The sequence below is a fragment of the Haliotis cracherodii genome, unplaced genomic scaffold (assembly GCF_022045235.1).
Source record: "Haliotis cracherodii isolate W230 unplaced genomic scaffold, xgHalCrac1.p SCAF_41, whole genome shotgun sequence".
In the NCBI taxonomy this organism is placed as follows: Eukaryota; Metazoa; Mollusca; class Gastropoda; order Lepetellida; family Haliotidae; genus Haliotis; species Haliotis cracherodii.
The window spans coordinates 519,111-535,077 of record NW_027266299.1 but is presented as its reverse complement, the minus strand read 5'-3'; the positions used below and the strand labels follow the sequence as shown (position 1 = coordinate 535,077).

At 40.2% G+C, this 15,967-nt stretch overlaps 1 protein-coding gene and 1 long non-coding RNA gene across 4 annotated transcripts in view; both read right to left on the bottom strand.

Moving 5' to 3' along the window:
• Window positions 1-15,967, bottom strand: part of LOC139441573 (uncharacterized) — a 395,726-nt gene that overhangs the window by 93,258 nt on the left and 286,501 nt on the right. The gene's annotated exons all lie outside the window — the stretch shown is intronic.
• On the bottom strand, window positions 4,875-15,887 carry LOC139441590 (monocarboxylate transporter 9-like). 3 transcript variants are annotated; one of them, XM_071222403.1, is made up of 6 exons: window positions 15,740-15,887; window positions 11,253-11,456; window positions 9,840-9,983; window positions 7,403-8,491; window positions 6,378-6,428; window positions 4,875-5,250 (listed from the first exon to the last, which is right to left on the bottom strand). In XM_071222403.1, exons 2-6 carry the CDS (start codon window positions 11,446-11,448, stop codon window positions 5,120-5,122), a joined length of 1,611 nt encoding a protein of 536 aa, XP_071078504.1. In that variant the 5' UTR covers window positions 11,449-11,456; window positions 15,740-15,887; the 3' UTR covers window positions 4,875-5,119. The 3 variants fall into 3 exon arrangements, with proteins under 3 accessions (XP_071078504.1, XP_071078505.1, XP_071078506.1); XM_071222404.1 differs by lacking the exon at window positions 15,740-15,887 and adding an exon at window positions 15,444-15,526; XM_071222405.1 differs by lacking the exon at window positions 6,378-6,428.

The following is a 15,967-nucleotide window of genomic DNA, read 5'->3' as shown; positions in this document are numbered from 1 at the left end:
TATGAAACCTGAAATGCAGTTAATGTCAATCGAAGTATTGATACATTAAGTCATCGGTTTAGTACAGCTAATCGATTTGGGCGAATGTGTAAGTTAAAATATATATCTCTGCACTAAGCCAAAGGATTTGAGACAACCACTGACGTCAGCAATGTACTCTGTTGTCTAGAACTAATTATGCATTTCATATATGTCAGTTCAGGTAATAAGAAAGTGAATGGTTTGGGGGGAAATCTTCCCACTTGCAAGAGGAGGGCCTGTGAAAAAACCAACTCCACAAAAGAAGTGCTCGATGCTTACTCCAACAGCAAGATGCTTCAAGCCAACCAGCTCTATCATTATTGGACTGATAAGAGAATGAGGGGCACCGCTTTACACATGTACATCCCATATGCAGCACTAAACGTCAACTGTAGAGCGTAGGAGTTTGAGAAAAGGGGGAAACACAGTGTCAGGAGTCCACTCATTCCCAGAAGTCCCATGTGAAGTGTCAAATAGTCCACCGAGGCATCATTTCCTGCAAACCCTGAAAGGAGTCTTGAAGTTAGGCTCGTCACTCCCATAACCGTGAAAAGACTAGCTGCCTGACTGTCTGTACTACTACCTCGCCTAGTACAGCATTGGTTGATACTTTTTTATTAACACATAAATATCGTTAAAAGTAAAAACTCAATATTTGCACGAGAAGAGTAACCCAAAATTTCCCAACCAATATGGAAGCTATTTTACTGTCAAATATAGTAGATGCTACCTTTAGAGAAATGTTTGGATAATCCTTTAATGAGGTAATGATAGGAAACGAAGCCTTTCTGGCTTGCAGTGCTAATGTTTCACACGTTTTTGACGAAATTAATCTAGATGTGAAGACAATACCTAGAAATTTATAGTGGGACACTACTTTCATATGTTTACCGTCATAAGTCCATTTTTCTGTATTTCTTATGTATCCGCCATTTCCGAAAACAACAGTACATGACTTCTCCGGGTTAACTTCTAGGCCCCATTTGTTACAATAACCTTTTAACACATCAACTTTTCTTTGTAGGCCTATTACAGTGCCATCACTCAATGTTACGGTATCTGCAAATAATAGCAGTATGATATCGTTTCGTCCGTCTTTAACAAAAACACCTTTCTTTATTTCATCTACAAGCTTATTCATAAAAAATATAAATAAAACAGGACTCAACATGCATCCCTGGCGTACTTCACATGATGCAAATATTTCAGTTTTCGAATGTCTGATTCTACCACAAGCCGAGACCTTTACTTGTTTGAAAAATATACTAAAATATTGGTGTCACATGAACTTTTGTTGTTGAGTATATGAAAGCTGCATAGAATCTGTGTTTTGGTTTTCTCAAATTATTTTTGACATAAAGATTGTAGGACAAATATATTATCAAATGTCTAAAACCTGCTTGACATTCATGTAATACTTTATGAATCTGTAGCCATATTCTTATTCTGGATTCAAGGATAGATGTGAATATTTTACCCATTATATTTAGCAAAGACATACCACGGTAATTATTTGGATCACAAACATCCCATTTTTATACAATGGGATAATTATGCCGACATTCCAACTATCGTGAAAAACACCGCCATCCAATATAGCATTGAATAATATTTCTAAATATGGTAAAACTGAATTAGCGTGTTTAACAAATTCGGGTGGTATACCATCAATACCCGGGGATGTGCCCATTTTAAGTGACTTGATTGATTTCTCAATCTCCTCTCTGGTAATACGTTCTGACACATTATCCATACTGTTACAATGAGTACATTCATCATCGTGATGTGTCATATAATCATTGACAATTGCATCAAACCCATCACTGCTGTTACGACGAGTCGGGTTTAGTAAATCTTTAAAATAAATAAACCACTTTTCTGCCGAGAAATGTATCTTCTCATAACGGTTCTGCAGTAGTGCATCTATTTTTAACCAAAACTTCTTACAATCGCCATCTGCAACTGCTGTAGGAATATCGTCCGCGATCGTGTTGTTAAAATGTTGGCACTTCCCTTTGCACAAAAGGCGGAAGTGTCTCTTAGACTGAATATACCTAGTCAGATTTTCATTTGTTTGACATCTCCGAAACGTGTTTAGACGACAATATTTGGTTCTTTTTGCGGGCTCACATTCATGATCAAACCATTTTGGTTGTACACGTTTTAAACCCTGCCGACTGTTACAGTTAACTTTAAGATGATTCTCCATATGTTGCAGTTTCGCTGGGTTTCGCGGGAATGGAAGAGTCGTTAGTTTTAACCAATAATTTATACAGCGCTTAAGCGAAAATATATACAATGGATATCTGCCACATTCCCCATTTTGGGTTGAGGATCGAACCACAATTACACATTTACACGCATAAAGATGAACTTTTTCTATACACTCATACTTTCTATAGCGGTCGGGTAGCCTAGTGGTTAAAGCGTTCGCTCGTCACGCCAAAGACACGGGTTCGATTCCCGACATTGGTACAACGTGTGAAGCCCATTTCTGGTGTCCCTCGCCGTGGGTCAATACCCCAAATGTCAGTCAATACCTGGTGTGACCACCATTAGCATTGATCACTGCCACACATCTCCTGTACATTGAGTGGATCAGACGATTTGTGAAGGCCCAAGGGATCCTCCTGCACACATCCAGAGCAGCTGTGCGTAGTTCATCGGTAGTTGTAGGGACTGGGCGCACATTGTGCAGACGCCTTTGAACCTCATCCCACAAGTGTTCGATGGGGGTTCAGATCAGGGCTGAGGGCTGGCCACGGTAGATCACGGATGTTGTGTTGTTGCAGAAAGGCCATGGTAGCTCTGGCAACGTGGGGACGATCGTTGTCCTGCTGGAAAATGTGTTGTTGATGTTGTGCAAAAAATGGAACAACATGGGGTCTGATCACTTGGTCGATATACTGCTGAGCAGTAACGCCGTGTCCCCGACCTTGACCAACTTTCAAAAAGCACATGGGTCCAGGTCTCTCAGTAAGTCCAATCCCTGTCCATATCATGACGCTAGGTCCACCCCATGGATCCCTTTCTACAACGTTTCTGTCAGCGAAACGATCACCTCGACGCCGCCAAATTCTGACTCTTCCGTCTGCATGGGAGACACAAAAGCCACTTTCATCAGAGAAGATGACACGCCTCCACTCACGATGACGGCAATTGTGATGACCCTGTGTCCACTTAAGTCGTGCTTGTCGATACCGTGGTCGGAGAACAGGACAGCGTGATGGTCGGCGACATCTGAGGTTGTTGGAACGGAGACGTCGGGTCACAGTGTCCCGGCTAATGTGTCGATTATGTGTTCCAATGGTCTGTCGATCACTTTCACTTGCAGTTAGGAACGGATGTCGCTGGTGTTGACGGGTAATCTGCCGATCTTGTCGAGGTGTGGTGACCCTAGGACGACCGCTCCGAGGAAGGTCATCTGTGGTCTGTGTAGCATTGTAAGGATGTAGGAGACGGTAAATTGTGGTTATGTTAACGTGGAAATGACGGGCAACATCTTGGACAGACTCTCCAGCTTCCAAACGTCTGATAGCCTGGTTTCTCTGACTTTGAGTAAGGCGTGGCATTGTTGACCAAGGAGTGGTAGGTCCAAGAATCGGCCACAGTTTTATAGCCACTACAGTTCGATTTCGCGAGAAACGGGTGCATGATACCCACATATTCATTGAAATGGTGCGTTTTGGCGATTCGTTGCGTTTTTACTCGGGGCTTCCAAAATGCAACCAAAAATATTGATAACACCATCAGGCTTCACTACATGCTAAACCTCGTATCAATTTATGGTTCCGTGTTTGTCACCTATTTGCTTAAAACCACTTGCGGTTTTTTTGCATGTGAGTATAGATATTTATTCCAACTCAAAGTCTTATTAAACAATATTCCAAGGTAAGTATAAGATGAAACAATCTCTATATGTGCGTCTGTGTATATCCATTTCTCTAATTTTGATAATTTCCTACCGCTTTTAAAGACAATAACTTTAGTTAACTTTTGCCACTTTTAGATTTTGAATTAATTTCAAGAACAAGTTCATTTTTGAAGCAAGAGAACAAGAATTGGCTTAATACACAACCCTGACGCACTCCCAAAGGACAAACAAACATACTTGCAAGGTTATTACCATTGGTTCGTACACAAGCTTTAACTGATTCGTATATGGCTTTTAATGATTTTTTCCATCTTTGATGCCCACCCATGTTTACCAAAAAAGTGCCAGAGTTATTTTCTTTGAACGGAATCAACAAAACATGCATATAATTTACCTCCCCTTTTTGAGAGATATTTGGTAATTAAAGCTTGGAAAATGAAAACATTGTCCATTGTGGAATATCCAGCTCTAAATCCTGCCTGTTCTTCAAAAAGACCAAATAGATATAGGCTGTCTTAAGGTGTAACTGATTTGCTCAACGTGACTGAGACGTTAAAAGATGGTACTTGTTGTTACCCTGTCTGGCGCTCGGCATTAAGGGGCTAAAACAAGGACTGGTCGGCTCGGAGTGGGGTATTCATGTTAAACTGCGGCATGGTATCTCAGTGTGCTAGCACTATAAATCGGCATCAGTCCGGACTAGTACAAGCAGCCACACACACACACACACATATACACGTGCATGCACGTCGCTATATAAGTGCAATAATCTTGGACGCGATGTTAAACCCCATTTCACCTCACCTCACCTCAACGTGACTGAGAACTAATATCATGATTATATTTTGAAGATAACGCCCTGAATTCCTCATCCCCATTCCACCCACATCATGTTATTTATTGTGAAATGTTTACCACGTACAATACTTAAACTTCTGTCAGAACGTGTTCATCAAGAATAGCGCATAGAAGGCCTCTAAAGTCAAAACGAGTGAAATTTCGTGTCTGTTCCATTCGCTGTTGTTTTGTACAGAAAAAAAGACGAAAGAACTTGATTTGAAATCATATCATAATTGCATCATTTAGTAGACTTTTCAACAGTCTATTCTGTCACACAAGTCTACCTATCATGTCTTTATAAGGTTATGGCATTGATTAATATGACCAAGCAACCAGTTGCCTGGATCCTCCTTGAACTCAGTTCAGCTGTGGCAGTCACACTCTCTATCCTTTTGGAGATACTTCAACAGCCACTTGTGCTTCCTGTGGCGTGTCAACGCCTTCTATTCGTTGCGAGTGTTTCCCAAAGATCCCCGCCATGGCACCAAAGAACGACGCAAGCAGCATAATAATTCCTACAAAACCAAATACTGTTGTGAACACATATAATCAAGTTCAAAAAAGAAAAAATGATTGGTTACACGTCAACTTATTGTTTTCTTGGCGGTTTTGACATGCGATCAATTAATCATAAGTGTTTGGTTGGCAGTTTAAGGAGGTGATTTGTTTGAAAAATATTGTTTGTATTGTGTGGATACTGGACAGAATAGGTTTTCAGCAACTGTGAAAAGGCCGTAAAAGGCGACTATGCTTGTCATAAGAGGCAACTAACAGAATCGGGTGGTCAGGATCGCTGACTTGGTTCATACATGTCATCGTTTCCCAATTGCGAGGATCGATGGTCATTATGTCAATCACTGGACTGTCTGGTCCAGATTCGATTATTTACAGACCGCCGTCATATACCAGAAATATTGCCAAGGTATTAAAGAACAAACAAACAAACAAATTATATTGTGTGAATAATAAATAATTAGTGTAGGATATTGAATACCAACTGTCATAGACAAGATCAACTCTAGTTATAATAAATTGTGTATAAGTCACTTTATGCATGTAGTCAGGGATCAGGCGTGTTTACACATACTCCCAACCCCTAGAAACACAAAAGAAAACGGTTATTATGGAATTGTTTATATTTGTTAAGAATCTATGCTTCTAAAATTATAGAGTGATTGTATTTCTACTTGCTTTCTGCACACTGAAAATGATTCTTCGAATTAAATCAATTGGCATAATTTAGTTTTGCTCAGATAAAGCAAATCGGATAACTCGATAAAACACTGAATAATACTGCTGTTGCAGTTTCTGTATAAACTAGACATACACTGGAAGAAACAGCAACATTCCAACGTACACGGAGGAACAAGGGAATACTGATATTTCGAAAATATCTAAAAATAACATAAATGACAACACGTATAACTGTTGTACAAAATCGCAATTTTACCTACCTTTCCCAAACTATCCAAACTGACACACAACTTTCCAAACATGTCGAAGCTTAGAAAATATCATCTCAGCAAGCTTTTGAATAAGGTAATTTTGAATCACTTACATGTATTTCCAAGAGGGAACATTTTAGATTTTTTCGGAAAGAATGCTATTTCTTTCAGTGTTATGTCCGACTTAATAATATCACCTGCAAATACGAATGTGAAGTCATAACGTTTCGTCACTGCATAAATGAAACCTGAAATATAGAAGAAGCATTTCAAGTTAATGTTTATTTCGGAATTTGTAAACCGTTTAAAAGCCTCGTCTGAGCAAGATTGGCATGCAGCTGTTTCATCTAGCACTAAATCCCAAAGTTACTCTCTTTACAAAGTTTCATTTGGCTTAGAAAGCTATAGAAAGCAAGGTAGTAAATGTTTCAAAATTCAGAGCTGCACTTGCTCAGTTGAGATGCTCCTCCCATCGGCTGCGAATTGAGACCGGTCGATATATTAAGGAAATTAAAAAACAGAGAATGTGTTTGATTTGTAACCAGAATTTTATTGAGGACGAAGATCATTTTGTGCTTTAAGAGCTGAATACATTCCTCATAAATATTTTACAACCCCCTCTAAAAATAAATTTAATGCTCCTATGTCATCCACTAACTTTAAAATCATACGAAATCTAGCAGTCTACGTTTACAAAGCTTTTCGACTTCAGTCATTACATACAGTCTAAATATTTATTTGTATATATGCATGCGTATGTGTATGAATGTGTATGAATATGGATATATATGTAAAATAGTGGTAATTCTTTTTTCCCCCTGTCTCTGTAAATAGTTCTGTGTAATAGGCCTACAAGTTAGTGACAAGTTAATGCTAATCGACATTTGAACATTCTTATACTTACTGCTCAGTCTACTGCAGCTTGTCAATGTGAAGGAATGTGTTAATAAAAGACTATCTTCAAGAGTCTCAGACAACAAACCATAACCGAAATTTCCCTAGCTTGAGTTTCAAATTAGAAGGTAACATTCATACTAAAGTAGTAAAGTTATGTTTCAAAATATATTGGTTCAACTACAAAATTTTTCCCTCTATTTAGATGTTTCTTGTTGGCAAGATATTTATTTCTAATTTTCATAAAACTTATATTTTTTGCATTTCATTTGTGTCAACTAAAATAATATTGCATGCAATTTAAGTTGATATAAAAAGATCTACCTACTTGCAAGAGGAGGTCCCGTGAAGAAACCAACTCCACAAAAGAAGTTCTCGATGCCTACTCCAACAGCAAGATGCTTCAAGCCCACCAGCTCTATCGTTATTGGACTGATAAGAGAATTAGGACCACCGCTATACATCCCATATGCAGCACTAAACGTCAACTGTAGAGCGTAGGAGTGTGAGAAAAGGGGGAAACACAGTGTCAGGAGTCCACTCATTCCCAGAAGTCCCATGTGAAGTGTCAAATAGTCCACCGAGGCATCATTACCTGCAAACCCTGCAAGGAGTCTTGAAGTTAGGCTTGCCACTCCCATAACCGTGAAAAGACTAGCTGCCTGACTGTCTGTACTACCTTTATGCTTGGCATAGTTGGGAAGATGGAACAGGCATGCTCCTTCACCGATTGACCAGAACAAATAACTGAGACAGTAGCTTATGAATCCATATTTGTTTATGATGGTTATTCTTTTTATCCTTTTGAAGCAATTTCTGAAAGGGTAAGGAGATTCGTGCTCATAATATGATCCATCTTCTTTTGTTGTGGTGCCTTTATAATCATTTGCGTGAATGAAGCATTGATCGTCATTACTGGATGTCAATGGGTGACATTCATTCTCATCTAACATGCTAACGTTAGGCTTTAGGTTGATGTAGTCTTCCTCAAAGTTTGTGGTATGTTGAACTGCACCTCCACTCTCATTACAGTTGTCCTCCATCAATGGCTCTATTGCAGATAAACAATCGACACTGTCAACAGAACATTTCTCTCTTGATACAACTGAATCCTTCACAAATGTTTCTGATATGTCGGGTTCCTCCAATGTGGTTTCTATTATAATGTCCTGTTTGGTGCTTGGTACAGGTCTCAGAAGACAGGCTGCAACACACATGTTGGAGGAGATGGCGCCAAAGATAAGAAGACAGCCGCTGAGACTGTACTCATGGATCAGCAGCTGACTTAGTGGACCCCCGGCAAACATCCCCATACCAGCCCCTGATACAGTCACGCCAAATGCCAGACCTCGTCTGTTGACAAAGTAATGGCCAGGGGCCACACACGCGGAATTCAGCCCCAGACCAACGCCGAAACCTGCCAAAACATAAGACAATGATGGAATGAAGAATTGAACGAATGAATGAATGAATATTAGTGTTCCGCCTTTCCGCGTTCAGCGGGGAGCAGCGCCCTACCATTGATTTCTTGCGCCCTGTCGGTTGTGTTGTGCGCCCTGCACGTTTTTGGTAACTCCCTGCCATTAATATTGCCGAGTCTTCATACTTGCCCATAACATTTTCCATATTTTAACTTGTGCGGAGTTCTCTCCGTTTCCGGATGAGCCGCAAGATTGTTTTGATAATGATTAGGAAGTTTGTATTTAAATCATTCCGATAACCAGTTGGGTTATTTTGCCATCTGAACTCCACCTTCATGAATTATAGAAAATGAACATAGAAAGTCATGTGATGTATGTGTTTGTGTTTTTCGGCTAAGATTGTTGTTTACTCTGTAATATCCGCCTTTTGAATCCATTTGCAATCTGAAATCTGTTGTTTATTGTTGTGGCGTTTATGCTGACCAAATAAAAGAATTCAAATAGCTTGGATACTTACTTTTGAGACGCAATACTATTTCTTTTAATACTTAGTACTTAAATAAAAGAATTTAAAAGAATAAAACTTATATAACCATCTTTAATTTTATCATTAATCCTCGCCAATATGCCCTTTTTAGTTTATGAAGTGCCCTTTTTCTATGCAGTTACCCTACCCTTTCTGAATCCTAGGGGGGGCACGGGTGGCCCAGTCCTCTAAGGCGCCGCGATTCGCTGTGCAGAGTTGCGTCCCCTGGACACGCCAGAAACCTATGATTGTGGGTTCGAATCCTGGTTCACCCCGATTATGTTTCTAGGTTTGTCAGTACCATACCCGTGCTCGTGGGTTTCACCGAAGAGGTAAACGTCTGATACCTGCATCACTTCGGGCTTTCCTCCCACATTAAGCTGACACGCCGTGATATAACTGGAATACTGTTAAAAGCGGCGTTAAAACCCAACTCACTCACTCACTCACTCACTGAATCCTAGGGGGGGGGGGGGGGGGGGGGGGCACTAAATATAGAATATATATCTGAACACAGTATCTTGTTTGCTGGATATTGTAAAACAGTGTTGACGTAACACCGAAACATGGGCGCACACAATGGATAATTATAAAAGGGTCAACATATCAATTTTCTCTGACTTAAACACATGCAGAATTTGTTGTAAGTTGCGATAATAACCCTGAGAAGGGATCTATCTAATGGAACTTTTCTTCTTTGTATACGTTTGAAAATACCGTGTAATAACATGCAATTGTTCAAACTAAATGCAACTGAACTGTTGACATTTCAACTTGATTGCTTTCATGTTTGTCACTGAGGTACACCCCGTAATCACCTGCGATGACTCCATACGTTATGATGAGTCCAGTAACATCATGAACGAACGACGCTGAAGTGAGTCCCAACAGGATGAGTATTCTTCCGCCGAAGCAGGACAGCCTGTAGCCTAGTTTGTTGGTGATCACACCCGCCAACGGACCTGGGTAATGGTCAACAATGAGACTCTGTAAATGTTCTTTAGATGCAGTATGTCAGCTTGAATGCCTTTAAGCAGAGATTTCTTATGTCTCTTTATATGTCTTTCTTCTCTTGGCAACTTTTATGCCTAAATGTTGACAGAACATGTATACACTCTCACAAATACTAATTAATTTTCAAAAGATTATATTATAATGCTTTCTTAGAGATTAGTCTGGCATCAATACAAAATATAGCGAAACTGACGTATTTAAAGAGATTAAATTAAGTTAATGATACAAGCATGCATAAGTATTGAACGAGTATTTAGGCTTCTATAGATAAGAGTGTGAGGAAAAAGTTTAAAGTGATATCGGCAGTTCTTTAGCCGTTATCCTTACAAGAATAAGTTATATATCAATAAAGGTATATTCAAACATATCGACGATGGTATAGTAGCTAGTATGTCATATTTGTGCTTTTCTAAGTAGTTTTAGAGCATTAAAAGATGTTACAAGAAAAGGTCAATGCAACATAAAACAGATTACAGCAACCAGATTCGGGCAACCTTATCAGGGACCATGGGGACCTATGCTACTGGCATGGCCCCCCAACAGGACCCACACCGCTCCTCTTGGAAACGACGACTGTTGCCACGTTGAGCCACGTTAAGAGAATACATATTCTACAATTGAGCGTTGTGTTAGGAATAAAACTACTTTGAATGACATGGTCTTGCATACATTTACTTTCTCAAATAGACGAACATGTAGTCTCTGAAATGACCATATGGTACAGAAAAAACAGTTGTTCAATTATCTTGATAAAAATATAATAACATTCATAAAAGTAAACAGTGGGTAGTACAAAATCAAAATGCACAAATAATTACCATTTCAAAATTCAAGCAGTAGATTATTGACATATGTATTCGTTTTTAGATGTGTGTATGTGACACCTCGAACATGTCATTCAGTCACTTACATTTGATGGCAGTAACACAATGTTTATACAACTAATAAACATTCAGAAGTTGGTATTATTGTCGAGCAAATAATATAATTCCAGAAAAAGAAATTCCTCTGTGTTGGGGTATATGCACTGCATATATATTTTGACTCAAAGGAAAACTGCTCTATTTCCAAAGATTAACAGTGGCCTGTTGATAAAGTTTTATACACGACACAAACTTCGTCACCAATTAGATTTGAAGACATATTGGGCAATCAGAAAGCTAAGCCGTCTTTATTTATGCGATATGCCATTATAAGTTGTGTGTCTTTAATCATACCCATTAAGGTGAAGGTCCCTAACATAGTTGAGCCAACCCATGACGTCCGCGAGAGGTCGCTGTCAACTTCCTCCAAGATGGCGGTGTTGATCACCCCGGTCGAGTACACCAACATCCCGCAGATGAACATCACGCAGAACGTGGCGAACAGCACGATCCAGGCATATCCACGGTCTACTACACGTGCTGTCGTCATTCTGGCGACTGAAAAGGGAGAAACATCATCAATGTCACATCAACTTTGGAGTATAGTAGTGCCTACATAAACCATGCAACCTGTCTTGTATTTCTGTCCACTCAGAACACAATATACGCAGGACACTTAATGGATAGTCACTACATGTATACTACCATGTACACAACATGTACCCTTTTCTGGGGGAAACATATTTATCATATAATGGGTAGGATTCTCGGCAGGATAAAGCCAACGGATAAAAACGATATCCGTTGGGGTCATTTGCGGATAGAGATGCAAATATCAAAGGTCAAGTAGGGACTACTTTCAGTGTTTATAAACAAACATGGCGCTTCTCATTCGGCGATCGATTCAGAATTAACCATCGGGAATCTGAATAAACTAAAGGGGTAATTGCTATCATTATCAAAAGAACAGTCTAATATTCTGAAAATCATTGTCCAACTGTGACGTAGCTAAGACATTTCATAAGTTTTGGCAACTTTGGAGATATAAATTTTGAAACAATATTGCGAGGGCACTAGGCCCAGCCAAGCAGGATCAATAGTCAGATCTGTGCTTGTCGACCTCTGTGGCTTGAAACCTTTTCCACAAATTAAAATAGTTGAATTTGGCCGAAATATGTTTGAATTGTTACCTTGATTTGTTTAGTGGCTGTGTGTACATCTGACTGCACTTAACGTTATGACAGGATAGGCCGACTGTCAACAACGTCTGAACGTGGCCGTGACGTCTCATAGACAAGGGTAAGAGTAGCTTCCCTTTGACAAACCGATGGATTGCCGCGAAAGGCAAGTAAAAACAATTGTTGTTTTGCGTATATGTTGCTTCGCCACTGTATAAGAAACAGATTTCAGTTGGAACTATATTGGCTTCTGTCACTGTCCGACTGACACATCACTTACCCTGGGATTTTTGTCAAGAGGTGTTTCACAGAATGTCAAGCGAGTTTGATAAAGTGACCATGATTCGCGATGACAATTATCCAGCTTGCTACTTCAGTGACGAAAGGAGAATATGGAGTGCCCGCGAGTGACTGAGTTGGCTAAACGTCACCTTGAACATTATTTCAGTTCCAGTGAGAGTTAGATCCTCTTGGCCGACTATCACGGGTATGTTATCTAGAATAATAGAAACACAATCGGGGAAAACTGGGATTCAAACCTACGATTATAAGTTTCTAGCACTTTTTACTTGCCACAATGGAATATCACTGGTACTTCATGGAAGAATGATTTTAGCGGTGATTGATTTAGCTGTTTCCATAATAGGTTGTTGCAATATGAGTTGTAACATGTAAAAACAATAGTGTATGAGTATCGTTTGTGGCGGCCCATACGGGACAAACTACAATTTCTGATATTGTGTATGTATGGTTGTATACCATGTGTACTATGACTTGTCTGTCAACCCCGTTTGCTTTTCCGTTGTAGTCTAATGATCATATTCATACTACAGTCAGCTCATTGCCGTGTTACAATATTTATTCATGTTTATGCTGAAATTGCTACGAATTAACTGTTTAGGGCGAGACGCTAAAATCAGTCCCACTCTGTTGCGGTAAATGCGGTATCAGATTTCTGGTCCATCACTTGATTGTCTTGTGTGTGTACATGCCGCCGTCGTTAGCCTTAAGCAAATTGTGTGAGTGGCGGTCGCTACCTTCAGAGAAACACAAGCGGGAACACCTGCTGCCGGTTGCTACCTTCAGAGAAACACATGCGGGAACACCTGCTGTCGGTTGCTACCTTCAGAAAAAACACATGCGCGAACACCTGCTGTCGGTTGCTACCTTCGGAGAAACACATGCGCCAACACCTGCTGTCGGTTGCTACCTTCAGAGAAACACATGCGCGAACACCTGCTGTCGGTTGCTACCTTCAGAGAAACACATGCGCGAACACCTGCTGTCGGTTGCTACCTTCAGAGAAACACAAGCGGGAACACCTGCTGTCGGTTGCTACCTTCAGAAAAACACATGCGCGAACACCTCCTGTCGGTTGCTACCTTCAGAGAAACACAAGCACGAACACCTGCTGTCGGTTGCTACCTTCGGAGAAACACATGCGCGAACACCTGCTGTCATTACTGTTTCATTTGCAGTGATTCATTCATATCATTTTCTCCGCTAGTTTGCCTTTTACGCTCCATGGAATATGTTCCGTCACATAATCTAGACTGGCAGTCCCCTGGAGATTAATATTTGTATCTTGTGTAATCCTTGTCAGCAAAATTAAAAAAGGTACTAAAATTACTAAAGTTTTACATAAAATGCGTTTAACGTTACGACCATAAAATGTATAACATATTTATTTCACGCCTTATTTTAATCCTGGAAAACTTTGTTACATTTGACCACTTTCTGTATGGCATTGTGTGTTCAAAGATATCAGCCATGGGAGTCGTGACTAATAGTTTTACAAGTTTTACCTTTTGTACATATTGTAACGATCTATAATGACTCGTCCTCACCTCTCAACAAATATTTATAGTTTATCATACGAATTCATGCGAATGTACTCCAGTTCATTCGCGTTATATTCCACAACATTAAAGTTTGGTTGGTTTCTTTCTCATTTCCCATTTTATGTCTCGTTGTTAGATTTCTATTCATTACATTGTTTATGATGAATTACAAAGGCTAGGCCACAGAGCGGATGAACATGGCCTGCTGCACCTTTGGTCTGGTGTGTTGAAGTAAAACATTAACGGCCCACGCTTTTAAGAGGATTTTGCATTCCATATACGTTCTATTGATCACACTGGGCAATTAAGTGACACTAGGTATGCGATATACAGTTACACTGGGACACTAGGTATGCAATATACAGGAACACTGGGACACTAGGTATGCGATATACAGTTACACTGGGACACTAGGTATGCGATATACAGTTACACTGGGACACTAGGTATGCGATATATAGTTACACTGGGACACTAGGTATGCGATATACAGTTACACTGGGACACTAGGTATGCGATATACAGTTACACTGGGACACTAGGTATGCGATATACAGTTACACTGGGACACTAGGTATGCGATATACAGTTACACTGGGAACAGTCCAGAAACAAACAACAGTCTTCTTATGATAATTCCCATATTCTCACAAGTACGTTGTATCTAATCATAGTGTCGGTCTAATGTACATTTGAGTCTACAATCCCTCCTCCCGTTCAATTACAATCTGCAATAAACAGTTATGCAGGTGTTGTTGTGGGCAAATACCTAGCCTGTATATATATATTTGTTGATACATGCATTGAATATCTTCGTTAATTGTTGATATATTAAGATCAAGGACACAATTTTATGAAAGATGAATTGGTGCCTTGATATATTCAACAAGGACGAATCTTGTATTTTCTCCGCGATCCTGATGTGCATCAATGTTTAATGGGCCATTCAAAAAAAATTGTTTGGAGGCGATATCAAAGGCGCCGCCCAATAGACACAGTGCGGTCGGTTTCGCATGAACAACCACCCCACCCTGTCAGTAAGAGTTGTGTAATCGGCACACAAATAACACGGGTGCGGTGTCAGTGTGGAAGGTGTTTGCCACAGAAATCATCAAAGTATAGTAACAATCAACAAGGCCATTGGCGTTCAAATAACCTTGTGTCGCACGAAACAACGGCTGTCAATCTGTCTGCTACAGCTACAATACCACCATCCCTGTCACAGCTGGTGTTTAGGATGATTGTATCGTGCGTTCATATGCACTAAATTTCACCAAGCACTTCTACTCACTAACAGTCAACTACGTCTCGCCCACTTGCCACCTTCCTTTAATGCACACTTACTCAACCCCGAACCAATCAACATCTCGCCCATATACACCGACTTTCACCTAACACTTCTACTCACTAACAGCCAACTACGTCTCACCCACTTGCCACCTTCATTAAATGCACACTTACTCACCTCTGAAACAATCACTATCTCGCCCATATACACCAACTTTCACCAATCAAATTTTACTCACCAACAGCCAACGACTGTCTCGCCAAAAAAGGCAAGGCTGCGACTCCCTCAAACCACGACACCTCCTTGATCTCCCTGACTGAACAGGTGATGTACCCTCAAGTTGCTGATGTGGTTTCTTTATAAACAGAGCGTGCCTCCACTTACAACATATGCGCCTGTTTCACATGTTACAGCAGAAAATGCTAGTATGTATTTGAAACTCGTTGGACTAAATACTGTGATCACTCAGACATGAGCCATTCAACAAACCTAGTGTTTATCAAGTGAAGTGTGAAGCAAAGCATAGAGACCAACCTGTAGCAGTGACCCAACTATTCCGCAGCTATGTCTCTGTGGATGCACCTTTACATTTTAAACGTAATACGATGCAGTCGTTCACTTGACGTACCCGCTTTACCCACCGAGTGGGTATTCATAACAATTGGAAAATAGCTGCACTCTGCCGTGGCCTACATTTGTTATGTCTAACACACACTGCAAACACCTGCCTGGCGTGCGCATATTGCAGGGCTTGTGTAATAA